Source organism: Zingiber officinale, chromosome 7A (genome assembly GCF_018446385.1).
Source record: "Zingiber officinale cultivar Zhangliang chromosome 7A, Zo_v1.1, whole genome shotgun sequence".
NCBI classification, from domain to species: Eukaryota; Viridiplantae; Streptophyta; class Magnoliopsida; order Zingiberales; family Zingiberaceae; genus Zingiber; species Zingiber officinale.
In genome coordinates, this window is record NC_055998.1 from 99,770,397 (window position 1) to 99,793,443 (window position 23,047).

The 23,047-nt window shown below is 34.5% G+C and overlaps 3 protein-coding genes across 9 annotated transcripts; 1 reads left to right on the forward strand and 2 right to left on the reverse strand.

Annotated features, from left to right (window-relative positions):
• Positions 1-471: 471 nt before the first annotated feature.
• Positions 472-2,029, forward strand: LOC122000306 (ubiquinol-cytochrome c reductase complex 6.7 kDa protein-like). Its single transcript, XM_042554757.1, has 2 exons — positions 472-675; positions 1,806-2,029. Exons 1-2 carry the CDS (start codon positions 484-486, stop codon positions 1,878-1,880), a joined length of 267 nt encoding a protein of 88 aa, XP_042410691.1. The 5' UTR covers positions 472-483; the 3' UTR covers positions 1,881-2,029.
• A 175-nt stretch (positions 2,030-2,204) lies between these two features.
• Positions 2,205-11,945, reverse strand: LOC122001897. Its single transcript, XM_042556875.1, has 7 exons — positions 11,804-11,945; positions 11,643-11,721; positions 9,838-10,833; positions 4,872-4,934; positions 4,577-4,788; positions 3,590-3,696; positions 2,205-2,727 (listed from the first exon to the last, which is right to left on the reverse strand). The coding sequence occupies exons 1-7, from the start codon at positions 11,867-11,869 to the stop codon at positions 2,622-2,624; spliced, it is 1,629 nt and encodes a 542-aa protein (XP_042412809.1). The 5' UTR covers positions 11,870-11,945; the 3' UTR covers positions 2,205-2,621.
• Positions 11,946-13,762: 1,817 nt separating this feature from the next.
• On the reverse strand, positions 13,763-17,464 carry LOC122001898 (prosaposin-like). 7 transcript variants are annotated; one of them, XM_042556877.1, is made up of 7 exons: positions 17,333-17,464; positions 17,190-17,225; positions 16,156-16,252; positions 15,809-15,990; positions 15,530-15,730; positions 14,288-14,347; positions 13,763-14,070 (listed from the first exon to the last, which is right to left on the reverse strand). In XM_042556877.1, the coding sequence occupies exons 1-7, from the start codon at positions 17,450-17,452 to the stop codon at positions 13,930-13,932; spliced, it is 837 nt and encodes a 278-aa protein (XP_042412811.1). In that variant the 5' UTR covers positions 17,453-17,464; the 3' UTR covers positions 13,763-13,929. The 7 variants fall into 7 exon arrangements, with proteins under 7 accessions (XP_042412811.1, XP_042412810.1, XP_042412816.1 ...); XM_042556876.1 differs by having other exon boundaries at positions 15,809-15,996; XM_042556882.1 differs by lacking the exon at positions 17,190-17,225 and adding an exon at positions 17,083-17,138 and having other exon boundaries at positions 17,333-17,426.
• Between the last annotated feature and the right edge of the window lie 5,583 nt (positions 17,465-23,047).

Here is a 23,047-nt window from a genome sequence, read left to right on the forward strand (position 1 = left end):
ATCATATGATAAAAAAAAAAAAAATTGAAAGAGCAGTGCCATATGATCATTACAGAGAGAGGCGAGTCAGGGCATAGTACATGATGATAGACACGTGATTTTGATAGGATAGTTAAAGATCGATCCTTAACAACTTAAGATTTATCTGATTACTTATATTTATCATGATATTAATATTAGAGGATATTAAAATAATGAATCTATTATTATTATTATTATTATTATTATTATTATTATTACTATTATTATTATTTTAAGAGAGAAGCGGTGTTCTAATTTTTTTTTTCATAAAACTACTTATTTCAATTAATTAGCTACTTTTGATTATACGAAAAACATTACATATGTAATTGTTATTTTCTTGTGATCATTTCCTAAAAATATAAATAAATAAAAGAATAGTGTGCTTTTTCGTTAATTACGTGAGCCGTCCATTTGGTTTTCTTGATCGCTGGATGACCGTAGAAAAAGCAACCTTTCTCCATGCAGACTCTCCTCTTCTCACCTAATCGATCGTTTTGGCTGTGGCCAGATATGGCAATTGGATCCGCCGCCGCCGCCGGATCAGGTCTGTTCAACTTCCTCCGGCCGCGCCTCCGACCGCAACCAACGGACGTCACCGCCGCAGCCACCTGGGGTGTGGCTGCCACTGTCACCGCCCTCTGGCTCATCCAGGTTCAGAATATCCTCGATCGAATATTTTTCTCTTTGCTATCCATTTACATTAGAACTTGTTCAGAGTTGTCCTTGAGGAATTATCATGCTGGCAAGTTTTCTTCATGTTCTGCTCTCGTAGCAGATCTGTTGTGTTTTCGGATTTAGTCGTTCTCTTAATACTCGCTTGGAATAAGAGGATTTCAGGGAATTAGAATCATAACTCCGTAGTTGATATATATTTCTCTGTTTGGGAATAGGGGTAGGGAATTGGGATTACCATTTCTTAAGATTAGGGTTCATTGCTGAAAAAAACTTTTCCTTTTTATGCTTGGATTTACCTGCAATGCTTGACATTGTGATTAAGCAGTGAGAAATGCTAGAAATCTAAGATATTGAAAAGGATTTCTGGAGAGCTGATTGTATTTTTTTTGTCTTTCTTCTTCCTCTTCTGAAGAAGAAGAAAGAATATATAGAGTTGATTTAATAACAATTGAAATATGCTATATGCTCTATACACGAGTTGTATATTCTCGATTTCATGAATGCGAGCATGATAGAATATAGATAGTTGAGATTGGAATGCAACAACAAGCACAAGCTCCAAGTAATGCATTCCTATTAGGAAGATGGGGAAAGGGCAAACAAAGTTGTAAGTGATCTGAGCCAAACCATGCTCAACTATCTTCTTGCTTGTCTCTTTATGTCACCAAGCTTAGAAACAAGTTCAAGCTTGTTTATAAAAAAATCTCATCAAGCATGAGTGGAACTCAATATTTTACCAAGTTTAACTAGAGATAAGGTTAATGTTACATGTTTTCATTCCTCAAACGGAAGCCCAATTAACAAATTGTTTATGGAAGTTGATTGGGAGGTCCATGTATATTTTTTTGAAGTTGTGCTCATGTTTTCAACCATCAGTAGTATTGCAATTTATATTGGACAACCAGCTAAGGATGAGAAGATGATCAGTGGACTCTAGGGTTCATCATAGGACATTTGGTGTTCACAATGATCCCAATATGAGTATTGTTTATTGGACAATACTTGTTTGCTTGGTAGTTATTATTATTTGGACTCTTTTTTTACTTGTTATTGTCTTCAAGCATGAGATCTTTTCATTTGATCATAATTATAATCCGTCTTTGCAGTCTTTTGATTGGTTGAAGAAACAACTTTTCGAAAAAAACAGAGTCTGGGAGTTAATCGAAGACATGTCTAAATAAGAAGTTAGTCCGAAGCATTACGAACTTTTATTTTTGCCCGACTATTAAGATTGTAACCTCCGAGGGACGACTGTTTTTTGTCTGATGAATGACTAGTGTTTCTCCGGAAAAAAAAAAAGAAAAAGTGCCCTTAGTCTCTTTTATTCTCATCGGATCATTTAAGTTTTGCACCAGAGGATGCAGCAGGTAGTGCAATGGGTGAGTGACGGCGAGCACGCCTGAACGACTCAAGCAGAGATGAGCCTGGTAAGGTATTTCCTCTATAAATGGGGTACCTTTGGAATAATTAGAAACTATAGAACATTCACTCTTTCACCGGGAATAAAACAAACACCAAGAACACTATCTTATAAGATTTGCTTCCTTTTTTTCCCTGAAAATCAATTGTCATCGTCTAAGCTCTCAAAACAATAATACAGCAACGTAACTAACAACAGATGATTTGCAAGCAACTAATCATAAAATTGGTCTCCCAAGAGATACTCGAGCAGAGTACAATGCTTCTTGTAAGCATCTTGATTATAAGGAAATAACATCACAAAGTTAACGCTGGTTGCGACTTGAAGATAGGATCATCACATGGTTAGCTTTCTGAGGAAAACTCACAATTACTGGCAACTTAATTTTTAGTAATTTGATTGTGCACAAAATGTTATAGAAATTGACGCACACAAGATGTGTGCGCCATATAAATAGTTAATTAGTGGTGGAAAAAAAGAAAAGATCGAGGAAAGTAGTTCTTCACGACTTATCTGTTTTCGTGATTAAGTTGCAGGTAGAGTATATGGAAGCTGCAGCGGCCCACACCGCATACTTAAGCTCCAAAGCCTCAGGTGTATTAAATTTACTGTGAAACAAAAAATCATAAACAAGAATAAATAAAGAAGGCAAATGAATCAGATTCTGTATATATCAGAAGGGCTAATAGACAAGATTACAAAATTTCCCATCAAACAAATGGAAAAAAAAAGGCCCATCAACTTAACCTTTGAATGCATCTTTCAACTCTAGCATAAACTAATGTTTCCTTAGGCGATGTATCATAGAAGTTGAAGCCTATCCGAGAGCACTTATATTTATAAAAATACACAACAGTTCATGATTATTTATATTTTCATTGGCAATATTTTATAACAAAGTAATCATCAAAGCAATCCATTTCAAAGAGAAAAGTTTGGATCAACCATGCAGTATTTTAAATATTTTGATATAAACAATCTCTATAAAAAGAAAATTTTAAACCTTAAAGGAAAATTTCACTATTATCTATTATATCAGTTTTACTTGACTATTTTGACTCGATCATTTTAATTTGACTACAATTTGGCCATATATTTTGTATAATGGACTGCCTAAATCATATATTTGGACCATCTTGATTACAAACTTAACCACTTATACCATATAGATCCCACAAACTGTATATTACAACATGCAACCGAGACCATATAGATCATCTTATCTTCGATGAAGAATGCTAAAGAACAATTTCTCTTACCCTAATAGGATGAATGTGATTATGGAATATTAAAAATATATAAACAAAAATTGGTATCAATATACTACCGTCTTTTTAATGAGTATGAAAATTTTACAAGTTCTACAAAGGAAACTTCATTTTATTTACTTGGTTGGCAAGTACATATAGGAGTTTTGATGCGTGCATTAGTAATCTACGTTTTGCTGCTAAATATTTTTAAAAAGCAAACCTTGGATTGTCCGCTGAAATTAAATGTGAAGAAACGGATGAGCCGACAAACTTAAGACCGTTCTCACAGTGTAGTTGCATTTCTTGAACTTGTTTTAACCAATTCTCCTGGAGGACAAGACAAATAATATCGACAAAAGATCCATGAGAGTGAAGAATAAATTTTTGAAATCAAATGTTCAAATAAAAAAGTTTAAGAAAAAATAGGAATGAATTACACAATGGTTGAAACTGAAATCTAACTCTCCATTTAAGTTGAACTGAGATTTTGACCTACAAACCGTCGTAGTGGAAACAACTACCATGACCTTTCCTCCATGAAAAATTGTGGAAAAGTTTGATAATGACCTATCTATAGTTGAGATGGGAAATCATAATCTGAGTTAAAATAATTAAATGAAAGATAATCTCTTTTAATTTGTAAGTTGTTTTTATCTCAACTATAAAAATTGTTGCATTATACTCAATCTATTTAAAGACTTGCCACACTAAGGCTGTGTAATTTGGTAGCTTAGTTAACCCTAACCTTTACATGTTTAAAATCATTGATTGGTATTAAAACTGCAAAAGGAGTGACAAATACGCAACTTTTGATATGTATATAACTTTTACCTTGCACACGCTTACCCTGCACACTCCTGGATGACCCTCACAAGTCCGGACGCCCGGATACTCGTCCAAGCACCCCGATTCTTTCATATTTTCTAAATTGAGTTCAGATTTTAAAAAAGGTGGAAAAGTTATCTAGTAATGGGTAAAATTTTATTTTTCTATATATATATATATATATATATTGAAAACCACTTATCAAAATCTAGGGTAGCAAATGAAAGAACTCTTAACATCTTAAACATAAAGGGGAATAGAAACGATAACCTTAGATGGGAATGTAAAATTAAAGCAATTGATCATTTCACATGCTACAGTTAACACTACACATCTCACAAAAAGAAATTGCATAAGAATTGAGAGAGAAGGTGACACTCACAAGTTGTTTTCCCTCTTCAGACAGTGCTCTATCCATCTGACTGAAAAGTGACTTCCAACGTGACACATGCATCTCTTTGGTTGAACAAGCAAACTCAGATGATTGTGAAGAATGAGGTTCATTTTCTTGATTGGGTGCAAATTCTTTGGAAATCAAGTATGGTAGTTCAGTCAGTATGACATTCTTTACCCTCTTCTTGCTACGCCTTAGTGCTTCATACAAAATCAAAACATGATATATAACTAAGTTATAGTGATCAACAACTGATAATACTTTAAATTAAAGAGGCTATTACCAGCAAGGCGCCCTTTGATATCCTGTTGAAGAAGGTCTAACCACTGAGATGCAATTTTAGCAGCTGCAATCATTGTCAAGTTAGTTTTGGTGGTATCAAATTAAACCAAATGCTCTGGCACATAATTTTAAGTATCATTCACACTTAGTGCTGTGAAGCACAAACCAGAGAAAAAAAATTTAATGGAAAATATTTATTGATCAATAAAAATTCAGCAAATACAGGATATAAAGAGCTCACTATTCTAATTGTTGGAGAACTTTGAAATAAATGAATAATGAATCATTTCTTATTAGTTACTAGTAATGATACTATTATAAGTGTTCCACAATTAACACTGTTATTTCTTTTTTGCATTGATCAGCAATACTTGAAAAAAAAAACACTTATTTTTCATTGCAGTCAATGCTGTAAACGTTATTCCATTTTAATGGTAATCCTATATAGATGAGCTTCGCCAGCAGAAATGGTGATCAAAACAACCACCACAGCTTTGGGACAATGTCCTGATAATGGTGGTGCAGGGCCAGATTTTTCATATCAGTGAATGGGCTTTTGTTGAAAAAAATCCAAAGAACCAATCAGATATTTCAAGTTCTGCATTTGTTCAAACCAAGCAAAATAACAAGCGTTTCCAGTAAACTGAAACCATGGTAAATTATATAGTAATTATTGTAAGTCGATAAGCCCAACTAGAAACTGACTATTACTTGTCCAGATATGGAGGAATTCTCCTAGCACAACTGAGCAAGGTGACTGATTCCTTAGGTGAGATTCTGATTTCTGATCTCATTGGACATTGATGTGCAAGTGATCCATAGTAATAGTAATTCTAGTGTTAAAATTATAAATAAAATGCTATACTATTGAGAATGTAGACAATGATGAAGGAGAAAAAAAAAATGCATTCTGACAAGATGGGTATACCAAACAGTTCAAAGCTACATTGTTTGTTCAAATGTAGACAATTTGGCAAAGTTTTCTTTTAATAGATTAACTCATAAATCATTCAACTTTGCATGGCTTGCTAACTATGTGATGGAGCAATTCAGAGATAGCTCACTAAGTACAAGCTACCAATCCAAGTTTCATCTATTTGGTAACAACTAAATTTTTATCACATAAACCATTAATAATTTGTTAACAATACTTATTATAATAATTCCAAATAAGATAAGAGTAATAGTATATGATTTAATCCATCACACTAAACCTGCAAAAACTATTCAGCAATATAAGGAATATGAGGTCAAGCACCAATGTTCCAATTACAACAATCACAACAAAGACAACACAAAAGAGATCACACCAACAATGGAGATTTTCATTATTACATTGTGACTCTCAACTCAATCTACACCAAGATCAACGTTTTGAAGACACCAAGATGTCACAGCCCACCAATTTTCAAGCCCAAGAGAGATTCTTGATCTACTCTTTGACCCACACTCTTGGCCAAGAGAGATTGAGGCCTATGATTTTTTTTTCTAACTTGTTCAGGATTATTCTAACATTACTCATCATGAAAACATTTAGATATTTTTTAGGAGAGGGAACTTTTTGAACACATAATGTGCATTGTCGGATTAAATTGATGCTTACTATTTATTTGGGAGAAGGACGTCTACAAATAACTCTCTTTTCTTCATTTGTAATCATCCTTATAAATAAAAAACTCTCTTTACTTACTACAGACTTAAGGCCTCTCAATCTCTCTTTACTTCTCTTGTTTGGGTTTTTAGCAAGTTAAGCTTACTTAGCAACTTTGTAGGGCCAAATTGTCTAAGTATTGCATGGGTGGATGGTGCTTAATACAAGCCCGTGACAATTAGTATGCCACCATCAAGCATCTAAGCATTTTTCTAGGAGCAAAGGCATCTGACACTGAGACCTTGGGAAATCAATTTCGTGCACTAAAGGTGCAACACACACAAGGTAGGGGCAGCGAGACTAAGGTAGTGGAGGTGGATGCTACTGAAGCTCGGATTTCTAACTTGGAGCAAGCTATTTCTAAAGTGCAACCCACTATAGGAGAGATTAGTATTTGATAGCTTGAGGAAGATATTTCCTAAGTTTATTATTAGAGATCTCACTAAAAGTGTAGATGGCATAGAGATGGAGGGTGGTGAGTAAGGTGTTGTTGCCAAGACGGTCATCGTCAATTGCAAAAAGGCTTACCATGTATATCTAAAAGCTATCGCACAGGAGCTCGTTGGACTTACGATGTTAGTAGAGCAAGAGTTGCAAGACTTATGGGTAGAAGTGGAAGCACGCACACATGAGAAAGGTCATAAGCACACATGTGAGGGTAGCTCAAGGTATTCAAGTGTTAACAAAAGCAACACTAACCTAATGACAATAATAGTTATCTACAAAAGTACCCACGATGCCAAGGAGGTCGATACTCTCTTAAATAACCTTGAAAGATTTTTCAAATTCAAGAGCATACTAGATGATGCTTCAAGTATCAATGGCACATTCATTTACTTACAAGATATTGTGCAACTATGGTTGTGTCGCAAGTTGGCAATACAAGTAAAGGTCTTCACTCAATAGATACTTAAGAGAGTTTCAATAAGGAACTCAAGGAGCAATTCAATTCAACTAACACTGAAACACATGGTCAATTACATCTGCTGAACATAACACCCTTATTGTCATGATAAGCCGGTATGAAGAAGTCAACTCTAAGATGAAGGCTCCTAAGCTGACATGGAATCACTTCAAATAATTAGTGCTCTCAAGGACAAAGTCATAACTCATTCCTTAACTAAGAAAGGCTTCATGTTCATATGTGCAACCATTAATGGCAAAGAAGTATGAGTCATGCCAAATACAAGAGCAACTGACAATTTTATTGTTGAAAGTGAGACCAAATGATTAAACCTCAAGATTGCTAGAGCTGACAATGGAATAAAAATCGAGACATCGTTCCCATGAATGACTTCCATGTAGTGGTTGGTATTAGAGTTCTTCGACTAGCATTTGCAATTCCTCTCTATTAATAGTCACTCCCTCAGTACATTTGTGAAAATAAGGCATGTGTGGTTTCGACAAAGTGTGCCGCTAAGGTAGAGTTTAAGGTGCTATCAACATCACGATTCAAGTGAGAGTTGAAGACAAATCCAAGCTACCTTGCCACTATGTGAAAGTTGAATGATGCAAACATCTTACCAACTCCAGTTCATACAAGTGGCCATCCAAGCTATGTTTAAAGCATACAAGGATGTAATGCCTCAAGAATTTCCAAATAAGCTTCCACTCAGGCATGAGGTAATTACCTGATCAAGCTAAAGTTAGGTACTAATCCATCAGCTAGGGCACCTTATTGCATGCAACTTCTGAGTTAGTTGAGTTGTGGAAACAACTACAAATTTACTAGACTTATGCTACATTCATCCTTCCCTTTAACACGCCAATTTTATTTCAAAAGAACAAGGATGGGTCACTCCACGTAGGGATGACAATGGGTCGAGTTCGGGTCGGATTCTATATCCTCTATCCCCATACCCATCGGGGATCGGATATCCATCCTCATACCCATTAAAGGATCAGATATTTTTTATGCTAATAATTTTTCTTCTTTTCATCCAATTATCATCATTCAACAAAAGCATATTAGAATTAAGATCATATATATATATATATATATATATATATATATATATATATATATATAATAAACAAATAAATTAAACATCTATATAGCCTACTCCTAACATCAACAAAAATAGTTAATAGGTTTTGGGAAAAGAAATTTTCTTTAATCAAAAAGTACCTTATCCTTTAATAGTTGAACTTCTTAATCAGTTGGGGAAGCCTCAGTACTTCTTCAAACTAGGTTTGCAGTTAGGCTAGCATCAAATGCAAATTGCAATAAGGGATGAGCCCAAGACAATATGTGTAATAACATATGACACTTTTGAATTCTTAATTATGCCCTTTGGTCTTACAAATGCATTGGTCACTTTTTACACCCTTACGAATAAACTCAGTCACCCCAATCTCAGCCACTCTATGGTAATATGCTTGGATGACAAACTATGTATTGTATAGCACGACGCATAAAGATCATATGCAACATCTAAAGAAAATCTTCTGAGTGCTACGAGAGTGAATTGTATGTCAAGTGCAAGAGAAATTCTTGATTTACTCTTTGGCCCACCCTCTTCACCCATAATCTTGGCCCATGGTCTTTCTTCTAGATCCTTGATTAGGATTACTTTAGCCATTTCTCTAGAATCATATTTAAATATTTTAAGGAACATTCTAGACATATAATATACACCAAAGGATCAAATATATCCTAACCATTTATTTGAGAGGAGGATGCCCATACATACCTTCCTTTCCTTCATTTGTAATAATCATCAAAACTAAAAATCCCTCTTTACTTACTAAAGTTGCAAGCTCTCTCAATCCCTCTCATCTTCTTTTATACAAGTCTCTAGCAAGTTACACTTAGCAACTTTATGGGGACAAGTTGTCTAAGTGCCACACAAGTAGTGCTAAAAATAAGCCGGTGACAAAGAGGTGTGATAAGCTCAACACAATCAAAATTGACTCTATAGTCATGTTGCTCAAATATGTACTTGAAATACATGTCACTCTTCTCATGATTGTATCTATAGAAGCAGATCACATTCATATCTTTATAGAATTGTGTTTTCATCAAACTTGCATATAAGGAGCAAAAATCACTCTTTAGGGTGCTATAGGATTATAGATATTTAAGTTACTAATTATTTGATATGCTTTGTATTGTTGAATAATTTTTTGCTTGTTTGATACAATATATTAAATAGTGTTATACCATTCTATCTCATTTTGAGTTACTGTAATTTGTACCTTTTACAAATTGTTACTAGTTCATAAATGTTTTTATTCCCTGTTGCAGGTTAAAGGTTCTTAAAACTACAATATTATCAAACATTACTCCAACACTCAAATGAAAATAAATGGTTACCTTCTATAGACAAAGAATCAAGATTTTGCTGATTTTCAGAAAAATGATCATGTGCTCCGCTGCTAGCAATTTCTGAAACCAAAGTAGCAGTTGATGAGAGTTTCAATGTTAGTGCATCATCCTCGCATCCAGAGGTCAGCTGTGAAGTTGCACAAGCTCCTTGATGAAAATTGTGTTTAGCCATCTCTGTTTCATTCTCCTTACTTAGATACTCCATGCTTGGAGAAATACATGGATTATGTGTAGATGTTGAAACATTGTTGTGAATATGATCCTTCCTTCTGCCAATAATTTCTTTAGTCCCTCTACCTACTTGGTCACTAATTCTATTCCGAATTTGTCCATCATGTTTCTCTGATTTCACGACAGCTTTTATAATGGAGTGAACTTGCTTTGTATTTCTTACATGGTTGATTATTCCTGGATTTAATCCAGAAAGTAATCCACTTGGTGCAGCAAGATTTGCGAACCTACTAATCTGCTCTTTTTTTGAAAACTCACTCTTGCTTTGACTTCTATCAGATTTTCTCTTTCTTGGCTGACTGCTCTGTTTGGGCACTGCTATGCCACTGTGTGAATATGAAAGAAAGCCATTTTGTTTCATCTGTTTCCACTTCCTCAAAGGTTCGCTTTCCTCCATAGGACCTGTGGTACTTCCACACTCAGAAGCATCTGCAGACTTGATTTCTACCAACTTCTTGAAGGGATTAAATGGATCGTATTCTGCTATATGTGAGGGATGATCATAATTGAGATCCACTCCAAGGCCAATGTTAACTCTAGTTTGCTCACACTCTTTACTAGGTTCAGGAGGACCCAGTGTTAGATGAGAAGAAACTTTTTCAGCTGAACTATCATTTGTACTCTTTGATGCAAGCTTATCCAAAAATAATGATTCAGCAGCTACTGAGATTAACGAATTTCCTTCTTTTGGTTGGCATCGAAGTACCTTGGCTTCATTTATGGTTGACGAATTTGAAGGTTGGTTCCCAACTTCTGGAACAGAAAACAATCATCTTTAAAGATTTCAAACAGTAAATGTAAAAAACAGGATGATAAAGCATATCTTTCAAAAGATAAAAATAAGGTCATTTTCAACCTTCATCTTTCTATGGGCTCATGACCTTCATGCATCATTCTATGGACGCATAACCTTCACCTATGTCATCCTGAATCTTAAAACTTGGACAGAATGAAAAACAGATTTGTTTTGTGATTTTAGAGAATTTTAAACCAGCCATCCATGATTGTATGAGCAAACAAACAAAATTCAAATCATGAGGATCGTCGTAATAATTAATAAATGAAACTGTAGTTCAATTGCACTAGTATATATCTTGTCAAAAATAATACAACCATTGTTCATTGCAATAACTAATAAGCAAATATAAACCATTTTTTACAGTGATACTTGTTATAAAAAAAGTTTGGACGTGTTGTAGATATAGCAAGCTAATACAGTCAGGTAAATAAATGATAAATCATCGTCACAAAGTCGTTTGCAGACTGCAGGCTGCAACACAAATCAAGCATGCATTTTCTAATCGGACTCGAAACTTACGGCAATTATTCATGTTTTCTCAGGTACTCGAATGAGCACGTGTTGTACTTGAAAGTATCATGCGAATATGGCAATCTTTATTTCAGGGTTAGAAGTTTTTTCATTTTGCAAAGATCAGAGAGCATGATACAAGAATAAATAAATAAATTGTTGCTAAACGAAAGAAGGGGGTAAAAAATACTCGAGCAAAACAAGGTCGACAGATCCGATCCAGAAACAAGGAAAGAGAAAAACAAAACAAGACCTTGGACCTGAAGCACCGACTCCAGATCTCGCAGCTTGACTTCTTTCGGCCCATCTTTCGACTCATCGAAGCCGTCCTCCTTCAAACCGGTAAGAGCCGCAGAGGCAATATCAGAGTTGGAAAACCCCAATTTCAAATCTTGAAGTAATCCGATTTCGTACCTTGAGCAGAGAGCTGGGAGTAGCGGCTGATCCATCCGACGCTATTCCTGAGCCAAGAATGGCCATCGGAGAGAGGAGGCGGGAAAGAGGGAGAGATCGCTAGGGTTTCGGTGGGGAGGGAGGAAGAAAGAATTTGAATGGAGGGAGCGGTTTTATTGAGTTCGAACGGAGGCGCTTATGGGGGCCTGGATCTCGCCCGATTTGAATTTGGATTTAGGAAAATTTCATTCCCATCCCTCGTACTTTAGTTTATTTTTCATAAAACTCCTCAAAGTTCTAAAATTCTTTGGTAATTTCAAATTCTTAGCGTACGCTCTCAATCGCCAACATCGTCGTAATATTTAATTGAACAGTGGCGTTAAAAATATTAATAGTTGAGGACAATAAGGTTATTTTTGATAAACTGAAATCATGGAATGGTGTTTTTAAAAATGAAGTAAGATGTGGGGGTTATATGAGAGTTTCCATCAAGTAACGTGGGGACTACATTTTTCCTGCTCAAATTCAAATGCAAGCTGCATATTACTTTATCGGTCTATATTTAATTAATGATGTTTATAAAGTTCACAAATGATTACTTTGATATAATTAAAATGATGTGCTAACAAATACAAATACATTTGTAGAGGCTTCTTAGTCTTTAATGTTAGAATAGAGCATAATCTATGTACTTGATTGATTATTTAAAAAAAAACGATGTCCAATGTTTCATGATTAAGATACACACCAAACAATACACTCATATAACATAGAGAGGTTCTTGGTAGCAAAATTAATTAATTCTTTGTTTGAAAATGATTTTAGTAATCAATATAATTAAGTAAAGATTTGGATGAACTATTTCACAAGTAGTAGATTTTCAAGTTAATAAGAGAATAATTTGCTAAATTTAAGATGCTCTTAGTAAGAGAATTGCATTTTAGAGGAGGATAGAGCAATATTATCTTAAAGTTTTTTTAAAAAAAAAAAAACAAATCTTCATTCTCCTCAACCTTACAACTAATTCAAAATGGTGGATCAACCATCCGAAGAGATGCAATGATAAAAATCCAATGATATACATTGAAGATGATTAATTAGAAAAGGTCACTTGAATTTTTGAAAAAAAAAAAAAGAGGCATTGTGGCAAAAGGCGAATACGTTCGCCCCCAGCACTAACACATAAGGGAGGTATTTACCTCGGCTTTGCCAAGATTCGAACCCCAAACCTCATTGTGGCAACACCTCATATGCTAGCCACTAGACCCATCCGAGGGGACAAAAATTGTATGGGTAAACTTTTTATAGTGATCGACACCACCACCGAAACGACCCCTTATCAGAAATCCCCGAAGAGATTTTTGAATAAACGGTACCACTTAATTGATAAGAGTCTGCATAGGAAAATACTCGAACCCGACACCTCAATTAAAGAATACAACATCATAACCAGGAGAGTTGTCAACTGCTCGAAGGGATACCTAGACTGCTTAAGGAGTGTGAAAATGTGACCACTTGAAGGTGTACCTAAACTATTTGAAAAGACACATCTACCTAAACAGGTATCTAGAATACATGAAGGATTCGGGGTTGGCGATGAGGAACGCTCGGGTGAACGAGATCACCCTAGAATACACAAAGGAGCGTGTCTACTAGAAGAGGTACTTTAGTTGCGATCCACATTACCATATTGATGATCCTATCGTATACAATTGTCAACTAGAGAATGAACTCACCATCGGAAGAAGAACAAATGCATTGACAATAACAATTTTAGCACAATCATGATGATCATGTATTCATCATGCCTTTTCAAATTACGAGAGTTTCCTATATTAACTTGATAACTTTAACTTCAAAGTATTTTATTACTATCACATCCGTGGGGACTTCAATAACCGTTTATTCTCAGAGTCAGTTGAATAACATATTGTTGGTTTTTCAGTGGCGCCCAAAATGAAGAACAAGCAAAATAATAAATGACTACGAACTGAATCTAATTCATCAAGTTTAATCGCAGGCAGAAAAGGAGTTGCATGAAATTTATTAGGCACCAACATAATCAATCATAAAATACGTGATTATACGGCTTATTGCATTGATCAAACATCAACAATCATGGATCTAGTGTTGGTTTATTGCATTGATCAAGCATCAGCAATCATTGATCCAGTGCTATGTTCATTGTCTTCACAAACGTGTATGGCAGTGCAGATGTCTGTTGTCTCGAGAAATGTCTGGACATCGATCAGGATTTGCGGGAGAAATTTGAAGACCAACATCTGGCACTGTAATTAAAACACAGCAGGGAATTGCATTTTAGAACGGTTGGAGTCGTAACTAACTTTAGTGGTGGAGATAGCTATCAAGTAAAAGCTTAGTTAATGAACAATCTCAAAACTTAGTTTTGGCTGGACAGTAGGACCAATCACCATAAAAATTCATAAATTAATGCAAGTTTAACTCGGACGAAATATTGAAGCATATAAACAATGAAATGCTCACCTGTGGACCATAATTTCCCAATGAACTGCATATCTTAAGAAGAATGTCTGCCACATCAAGCTGAAATTTTGGAAGAATATCAAGTTGTATTCAGTAGTTTGTGAGATTTGAGTATAATAGGAAACTCTAGAAGTACAGTCCATTTAAAGGTTCAACACACCAGCGAAAATGGGATAGTGTACATAAACAATGAGGACTTCCCAACAATATGCTATCAAAGTTGTAAAAAACCTAACAACTAGTTCAGTGCCTCCTAAAAGAGCTATATTTGTGAAAATTTGTAAAACACAAGTGATTGATATTGTGATAAAAATACTAATTATAGAAGGATCACACTGTTAGGAGTAGGGAACATAAAATTTAAGCATTTTTTAGAGTTTCTAGAATAGGGCTGAATTGTAGAAAAAGGCTCTTATAGGTGACCATGAATAGTCATTTTGTATTTTGTGTTTTGCATTTTGCAATTTCAGATGTCCTAGAATCTAGAACAATTAATTTGGGTTACAGTGTGGTTTTAAGTTAGAATTCCAGTTAGATGGAATGACATCTCAGCAATACTACTACAAAAATTCTATTCAGAAAACAACCAATGGATAAGATATTTCAACTCAAATCTTAATAGGATGCAAAGGATTATCCAGGGTAGAATGTTTCCTGGTAAATAGTGAGAATGTGTTTCCATGGAATCAAGACGACTCTTTTTCACTTGCACAATATTTTTTTCATTCTTTAGCCAATGGTTTCTGTTCAGATAAGCTTTTTATACAAATAAAAGGAGTTTTCTTAAAGCTTGTTAGTTCCCTCATTTCCTTCGGAATACAATACCAGTTGGAAGAAGATTATTAATTCACCTTGATGGAAACAAATATATTTGGCACCACAATAAAATAGGAGAGAATAGCATATTCAAGCATAAAATCATTATATATTTACGTATAAATGCTAGCTTGAAATAAGTTGGCATGTCTTGAAAATGTGTATGGTAATTTATGCTGATTGTAGTACAACATTTAGGTGAGAAATTCCAATCATAATATTTCATAAAATACAAACACAATGAGTGATGCATTACTAGATAAAAGCTGGAACAAGTAACATTCACACAGTGGAATAAAATCCATACCACTTCAGAAATCACACAGCAAATATATTCTGGCCATGAAGGAAAACAGCTAAAGATAGTGTGGAATAAGGAGCAGTGTGTTCTATCACAATCGCCTAGTAAGCCTATTAAATGCTAACCTGAGTATCCGGATCTTTCAACTTGATAAGAGTCTGTACAACAACAATATGGCAAAGGTTGCAGGTATTCTCTTGCTTTGGCAGTTTCAAAAGACCAGTCTCCTCCCCACAGAGATTCACTTTTTCACATAATTGCTCAGGAGTTATTCTTGAAACCTCCAGGAAAACAAATGACACATACTGATCTACCAATGAATTGCACTGCGAGAAGGCATGAACTCCTTGGTTATACTAAATAATTAACCAGAAGAGTTAATTTCTAACATAAGACGAACATACCTCTTTCTCATAAAAATGAAAACGAGAGCATACTCTGTTAAGTCTACTAAGAATCTCACTTTGAGTTTCATTGTTGCCAATGTAGTTTAAAGCCTGGGAAGCATAATCTTCACAAAGTGTGCAAAATTTTTGGTTTCTTCTGACATCACTTTGACTTTCTACTCCACTATCCTTTTGGAGAACTGCAACTTTTAGAACAAACATAGTCGACCATAAAACGAGATAAAAAGAAAGTCATGAGCCATTGATGGAAATCATGAAACTACAAATTATGGTTTGTAAAATACCCAAAGAAATACAAAAAACTTATTAACTTTTGTCTATGCTAAACCATATTAATAGCTTACCTAAATCATTGAAGATAACCCCATTTCTGCCATTTACAGAGACTAAGCTAACTGCCAGCATCAGAAGCATAAAACTTAATCTTGAGCCCATAGCAATCTGTTATACATAAGAAAAATAATTGGTTATTTGACAATTCTGTAACATGTCCATTAGACCACCACCATGGAGAATATCAAAATCATTCATTTCAGGGGTGACAGAATTTCTCTCAGTTCCACTTTTTGATGGATTGGTCAAGAAAAAGCCTATACAATACTAAAGGCTAAGGCGAGATTAAGAAAAACATGAGTTATCATTCCATTGGAACGAAATGCAGGGTGAAGGTATTATTATGGTGCTGGCGTAGCCTGATATATCATTATGATCCAATTAATAACAAAATGCTGGTGAAGGTATTATTATGAAGCGGGTGACAATTAATTGATTTATCGTATATTTTTGTGTATTACTTCTGCCGTAACTATCAGAAAGACATTAGCAATGACAAAGACAAGAGATATTTCACCAAAAAAGATATACATAAGAGATAGTTATTAAAAATAATAACTAAAAAAGAAAGCATACTTCCCCTTGGTCATCACTCTTGATTAATAGAAATTTTCAATTCCTTTCCAAAATTAGCAATCAAATATTATTTCCAATTTAATGAACTTATTTACAATAAACCTGAGAAATCACTGGAAATAAGCTCAACTAATACCAAATGCTTCCATAGCATTCAATACCACATGCAGGAAAAGTAGAAAAGTCACAAATAATTTTCAGATTATTCTCTCTGACTGAACAAAAGTTTTTGTTTGCATTAACCGAAGGCCAACCTTCGAGCTATTACAAATCTTATCAGACAACATTTTTGTTAAGGAAAATATCAACTCGGACTCACTCAGCAAATCCCTCGAGAAAATTTTTCAAGCTTTAATACTCACATTGCCCAAAACCTCTGATTTACTCCACGAAGATCAACGAACGACGCTGATTAAACCTAAAAAAGCACGAAAATGCGTAACAGAACAGATCAGATGGCAAAACTCACGGGTAGAAGATCTACAAAGTCGTATCTGGGAGAAACCTAGATCGGTTGCCACGAATCAAATTTCATTTTCAAAAATGCATAAAAGAAAACAAAGAGGAGGCGTTTAGAAGGCGATCATTTAAGAATTCCACTACTGAGATTACCTTCGAGCGCGAGATTTCGGATAAGCAAATCAAGGAAGGTGAAGGGAAGTCGGATGGGGAACCGAGCGTCCCTACAGGTAACCTATATAATCTTATATAAATACGAACAGAAAATTTCATTTTAGACCCCAATTGGTTGAATTTTCGTTGATCCGGCGTATCCTGTTTGTTTATTTGTTTTTTGTTTTGTTTTTCTAACCGATTTAAAATTATGTAAATTGTCCAATAATTCCATCGATTTATCTAAGTATCTTTATTTGGTTTTTTTAGGTACAACAACAATAAAATAAAATATAATTTTTCTTAATGTAACATAGTTAAATTAAAATTTAATATATTTTTTTATTAAATTTAATATGATTCTTATTTTTACACAGATTGATGTACACGATTCTAATTAAATGATGCTGAATTAAAAGAAATTATATTTTATTATTTTGAACCTTTTATATCCATAAAATATAATAAGTAATTCTGTTCTAAAAAATAATTATATAATTTTTTTAAAATTTATTATTATTTAATTAGAATAGAATATATCAATCGATTATATAATTTTTTTAAAATTTATTATTATTTAATTAGAATAGAGTATATTAATCGATTGGTCATGCAAATATATATATATATATATATATATATATATATAATATATTATATATTATATTATAATTTAAATATAATAAATTTTGAAAGAATCTAAGAAGTTAAGTTTGTATGCATATAATTAGGGGCAATTTACCCTTAAAAATTTGCGTGGTAGATACATCAAAGGGAGGCTCCACATTAATAGTGAGTACTCATACAACCAATGAGGATAGGGAAAATAATACGGTAATTTACCAAAAGGCGTACTACAGTTAATGTATTTACCAAAAAGCGCATCACGGTTTTGTATTTACCAAAAGGCGCAGGTAAGTGATGTATATTACCGAATATAACCCTACCGCCAACCAACACCTCTGATCAGTCATCAATTCCCAGGCATCCGAACCACATTTTTAAAAAACTTAGATATTAAAAAAAAATAATCATTAGGGTACCTCCCTCCTTCGTGACATGCGAGTGCAGTTCGGTCTTGTGAAACCCTAGTTTAGTGTTCGTGAGCCATCAGTTCGAGTTTTTCTCAAGCGCCATCTAGCTAGCATTTCAGTTTAATTAAAAACCAGGAGTGTTCGTGAGCCATTAGTGAAGGATTCTAGGGTTTACATTACATTAATCAGCTAGTATCATAATGGCGCAAAGACGTCGATCGGGTGAATCATCATCCTCTCCACATCAATTAGCTGTAAAGGTTATCATTTTACAAACTCTGTGATATTGAGAAGCTGAACTAGTATGATTTCAATTTTTTTATTTTTATAAAGTATAGGGTTCAGTTGATGTTGGACAGAAACTGCATTGGAACAGTGTCCTCGGTCACTTTAAAAGTTTTTTTCAACCATCCACGAAGAAAGGAACGCATGGAGGCGGTGTTATTTTACATGACCGACACATAGTGCTGATCAAACAGTCACCCTTTCGTATTTTTTTGGACATAGAAGATATGCAGCACATCCGTGGGATTTTGGTAAATATATTTGAAAATTGGGATTCAAGTAGTCAAACCTTTAGATTCTCAGGTACAATTTATAAATTTGTATTTTAATTACAAAGTAGTTGTATGGTAAAATTTAAGCTTTTGCTAAACGTGGGGCTGATACGGCATCGTATCAGGCCCAACGTGGGCCTGATACGATGGAGTATCAGTGCTTGATATGACATTGCATCATGTCCACGGTGTTCCTAATACTTTTGTATGTGTTGGTAGAATTCTAATAATAATTTAACTTGGTCAGGTGTTCCGATTTGCTTCACAAGAGGAGACGTTTCATTGCTGCTCAGTATTGCAGACCGAGGAGCTTCAATTCCGATTGATTCAGCTAAAGCATCCAGTGACCTTTTTCTAACTTACTTCTCAAACAAAAAAGAAGCTACTAGATCAAGAATTGAGGAGTTGCTTAAATTTTATGGCAATCGCGTTGAAGGCGAAGATGATGTTTTATTATTTTGCAAATTCTATATTTTGTATATATTTGTTTGTGTCTTATTTTCTTCTAGTACATATAAGGTCCCGTTAAGTCTTATAGATATAGTAGATGATTTTGAGAATCTTGATAGATTCAACTGGGTTGAATCAATCCATGAATTTATGGCTCCACAATTACCTAAGATTGGGGACATATTTTCATCAATTGAGAGAAAACATGCTGACACCAACCTCCCTTACCTAAAGGGATTTGCTGGTCTTTTGGCAGTAAGTGTTTAATTTGTGTAAAAATTTTTAATATTTTGCGAATAATTATAAAATAGTTAACCCTTGTCATGGTGAATCAGGCATGGTTTTTTGGAGAATGTTCCAATCCAAAAATCATACAAAATAAAAGGAGCCAGAATAAATAAGTGGAGGAATATTCCTTCACATATTAGTAAGGTGAGAGAAATGATTAACCAAGTTTCATCTGAAGAGGTAAATTTAGAATACTTTGACTATAGTTTGGTTAAAAAGTATGGTTTTAACATGTGGTTTAATATTCTTACAGGTTGTGATTGACCTAATTCCTAACCAAGATGAAAGATCATTGGTTGAGAACCTTGCTGGCGTTGATGACAGTCCACATACAATGGAGGCATCACAAATTGAAGTGAGTGTAGGAGGAAGGCAGATTAATAAGGATTGTTGTAATTGCATTATTCAAACAAACATAAATAAAGAGTTAACAATGGAGAACATGCAATTGAAGGAGAGGGTGAAAGAGTTACTTAAAATAGTTGAAAAAAAAGGGCATGGAATCTCAATATAGCGAGCCTGTAGACAATCCTCAAATTGAAGTTGTAGGTGTTACAACAAGAAGTAGGAGAGGACGTGACAGGAGTCGCTATGATTACAGGGATACTCCAATTGATAGTCCATTGTGGCTCAAAACTTTACCTAAGAGGCAGCGTAGAAATATACATATAAGTGAGCCTGCGAAAAAAGTTACAAGTATAGGAGAAGGAAAAAAATTTGTCAAAGAATATGTTGTTGTGGGCAAGGGGAAAGGAAAAATAGGTTTGGAGGAAATGGAAGAAGAAATTAATATTGTACAAATAATGGAAGATAAATCTAATGAAGAGGCAGACAAGGATGTAGAAATATTTGCCAAATATGACAAAATGAGGAAACAAGCAATTGCTGTAAGACGATATATGCAAATTTCTTTGCAATTTGTTAGATATAATGGATTATCTAATTGCCTTTTTTGTTTATATGCATAGTATGTGAAGAAGCAATTTAAGTCTTCCAAGAAAAAAAAACAAGACGAAGAGGTGGCGTACTTGTTAAAAGCCTTGGAGGAAATAAAGTATGTAAATTAAATAGTTGAATAGTAAAGTATAATATATGCATATCTGATTACATATTTGGGCTAAGGTTATCAAAAAGAAATTTGTAAAAATAATCTGTGATTTGTTTACTTTGTAGGTTTACAAATGATATAGTTTGGGAGGAACCACCCTTTTGTTTAAATTTGTATTCCCTTTTATCTGGTGTGAATGGAGAAATGTTGACAAGAGGGGATGTAATCGACAGGTATTGTAAACTTTTATTTAGGGGGGCATTCCCGTCTGGAAGCACATACAACAAGTCAATATATTGTTCAACATTCTTCAGAGTAAGGAATTGATTTGATTATAGTAAAAAATAGAATTCTTTTTATTAGTTGGTTATGTATGTATAACTTTGCATATTTGTAGTCATTAATGAAATCGTCAAGTAAGTTTGCCTTCCAACACATGATAAAGACGGATAGACGAGATGAAGAGGTAAGGTATATATTTATACCTTTGTGCAGTGATAATGCACACTTCCACTTGCTGGTGGTGGACACCAAATCAATGACGTTCAATAAGTACAATTCTCTTGCAAGTGGAAGTAAATACAAATATGAATTTGAAGCAGCGGTGAGCATCTAATAATTATGATATTGTTTGTATTTTAATATAAATGCTAGTTGATGGAAAATGGAAATTTCCTCTTCAATCTTCAGATATCAGATTTTAAATTATATAGTCGTGAGCATGTTGCTGCTATTCATCCAAACTTGGAAAGACATTATCCGTTTGATAGATGGGTCTCTCGCACAATTGAATGTCCACAACAACAAGCAAGGTAAATAGAGCACAACGTGTGAATATAAATAATTGATAAAAAAATATTGACAATTAAAATGCTGTTGTTCTTTACAGCGTTGACTGTGGCTTCTTTGTGATGCAATACATTCGATGTCTCCTATATGATATGAAGATGGACTTCAAACAAGGAGACATGAAAAATATTAGAATTGATGTAATGGTAGCAATTTTGAGGGATAAATATTTTCAAACATTGGATTAAATATCCAGTCTTGTAAGGCAAAAACTTGTATAGAATGTAAATGCAATTATTACGTAGTGTAGGACTTTTAATATCTTTGTATGTAGTCTTTGTTGTATAATACGGTGGTATGTAGTGTATGAGAATATTAGAAACTGTCACTGGAATATTAATAATATTGCATAGTGATTAGTCAGAAATATAAATCACAATATACAAAATGCAATGCTGGTGCTTATCAGTGGAAAGAGACAATGTATATAAGTTGTAATGCACACCATTTCTATCTTCTCAAAACTGAAAACATGGTAACGGTTGGGATTGTTTAAAAAATCAAATAGGCTCGGACCAACAGTCGGTTTCCAGAGCACGTCACTAGGTTCCGTGCCAACTGCCACGGAGCAATACCTTATTAGAAATGGGGTATAAATACGTTTTGACACCAGATATACCATCTTCCCAGTTAGAACTTCACAGGGAACATGATTTCAGGTAGAACCAAGTAGGGGAGGGCCATCAGTGGGTTTTGGTCAAAACCCACTGATGGACCTTGACACCTCTGATTGGACCCATTTCAGCTCTAGTGGTATTCTGGAGTTGCAAGGACTCAGAAGATGGTGGCAAATCATTATATATATATATATATATATATATATATATATATATATATATATATATATATATATATATATATATATATATTATAAAAATTAATTTCGATATGATGGCATATTAGGCCCAACGTGGGCCTGATATGAGTATCAATTAATAAAGCATTATTCTTTCTCCCCCTAATATAAACTCCAAGCATGCTAACAGGGGCCTGATCAAAATAATAAAATAACATCAATTTTAAAAGTCACTTTCCATACGGTAGAAAAGAAAAGCTGTGCAGTGTTCCGTGCCAACTGGCACGGAGCCATACCTTCTAATCCATGGTGTATAAATTATGTTTTACACCATATATACCATATCCCCACCAAGACCTTCACAGGGGAATTGATTTCTATTATATCCAAGTAGGGGAGGGGTATCAGTGGGTTTTGGTCAAAACCCACTGATGGACCTAGACACCTCGGATTGGACAGATTTTAGTTCTAGTGGTATTCTGGAGTTTCAAGGACTCCATATCTGGTGGCAAATCATTATTTAAATTTCTAAAGGTGTTGGGAGAAAATTAAAATACAATCAGCCTCCGTTGGGCCCGATATGCTTGTATATCAGGCCCAACGTGGGCCTGATATGAGTGCATATCAGGCCCAACGTGGACCTGATATCCAAGCATATCAGGCCCAAAGTGGCCTTGGTACTGTTCCGTGCCA

What these genes read in the sequence shown, in the direction of transcription:
- LOC122001897 (XM_042556875.1), bottom strand. Translation starts at nt 11,869, where the DNA reads ATGGCCATTCTTGGCTCAGGAATAGCGTCGGATGGATCAGCCGCTACT. An exon ending in TGATTCTTTGTCTATAGAAG is followed by an intron (nt 4,935 to 9,837) that starts GTAACCATTTAT and finishes CAATGATTGCAG; the next exon opens with CTGCTAAAATTGCATCTCAG. An exon ending in ATTTCAGCGGACAATCCAAG is followed by an intron (nt 2,728 to 3,589) that starts GTTTGCTTTTTA and finishes TTTGTTTCACAG; the next exon opens with TAAATTTAATACACCTGAGG.
- LOC122000306 (XM_042554757.1), top strand. Translation starts at nt 484, where the DNA reads ATGCAGACTCTCCTCTTCTCACCTAATCGATCGTTTTGGCTGTGGCCA. An exon ending in CCGCCCTCTGGCTCATCCAG is followed by an intron (nt 676 to 1,805) that starts GTTCAGAATATC and finishes CCGTCTTTGCAG; the next exon opens with TCTTTTGATTGGTTGAAGAA.
- LOC122001898 (XM_042556876.1), bottom strand. Translation starts at nt 17,452, where the DNA reads ATGAAATTTTCTGTTCGTATTTATATAAGATTATATAGGTTACCTGTA. An exon ending in TTCATTTTTATGAGAAAGAG is followed by an intron (nt 15,731 to 15,808) that starts GTATGTTCGTCT and finishes GCCTTCTCGCAG; the next exon opens with TGCAATTCATTGGTAGATCA. An exon ending in TGGGAAATTATGGTCCACAG is followed by an intron (nt 14,071 to 14,287) that starts GTGAGCATTTCA and finishes TTTTAATTACAG; the next exon opens with TGCCAGATGTTGGTCTTCAA.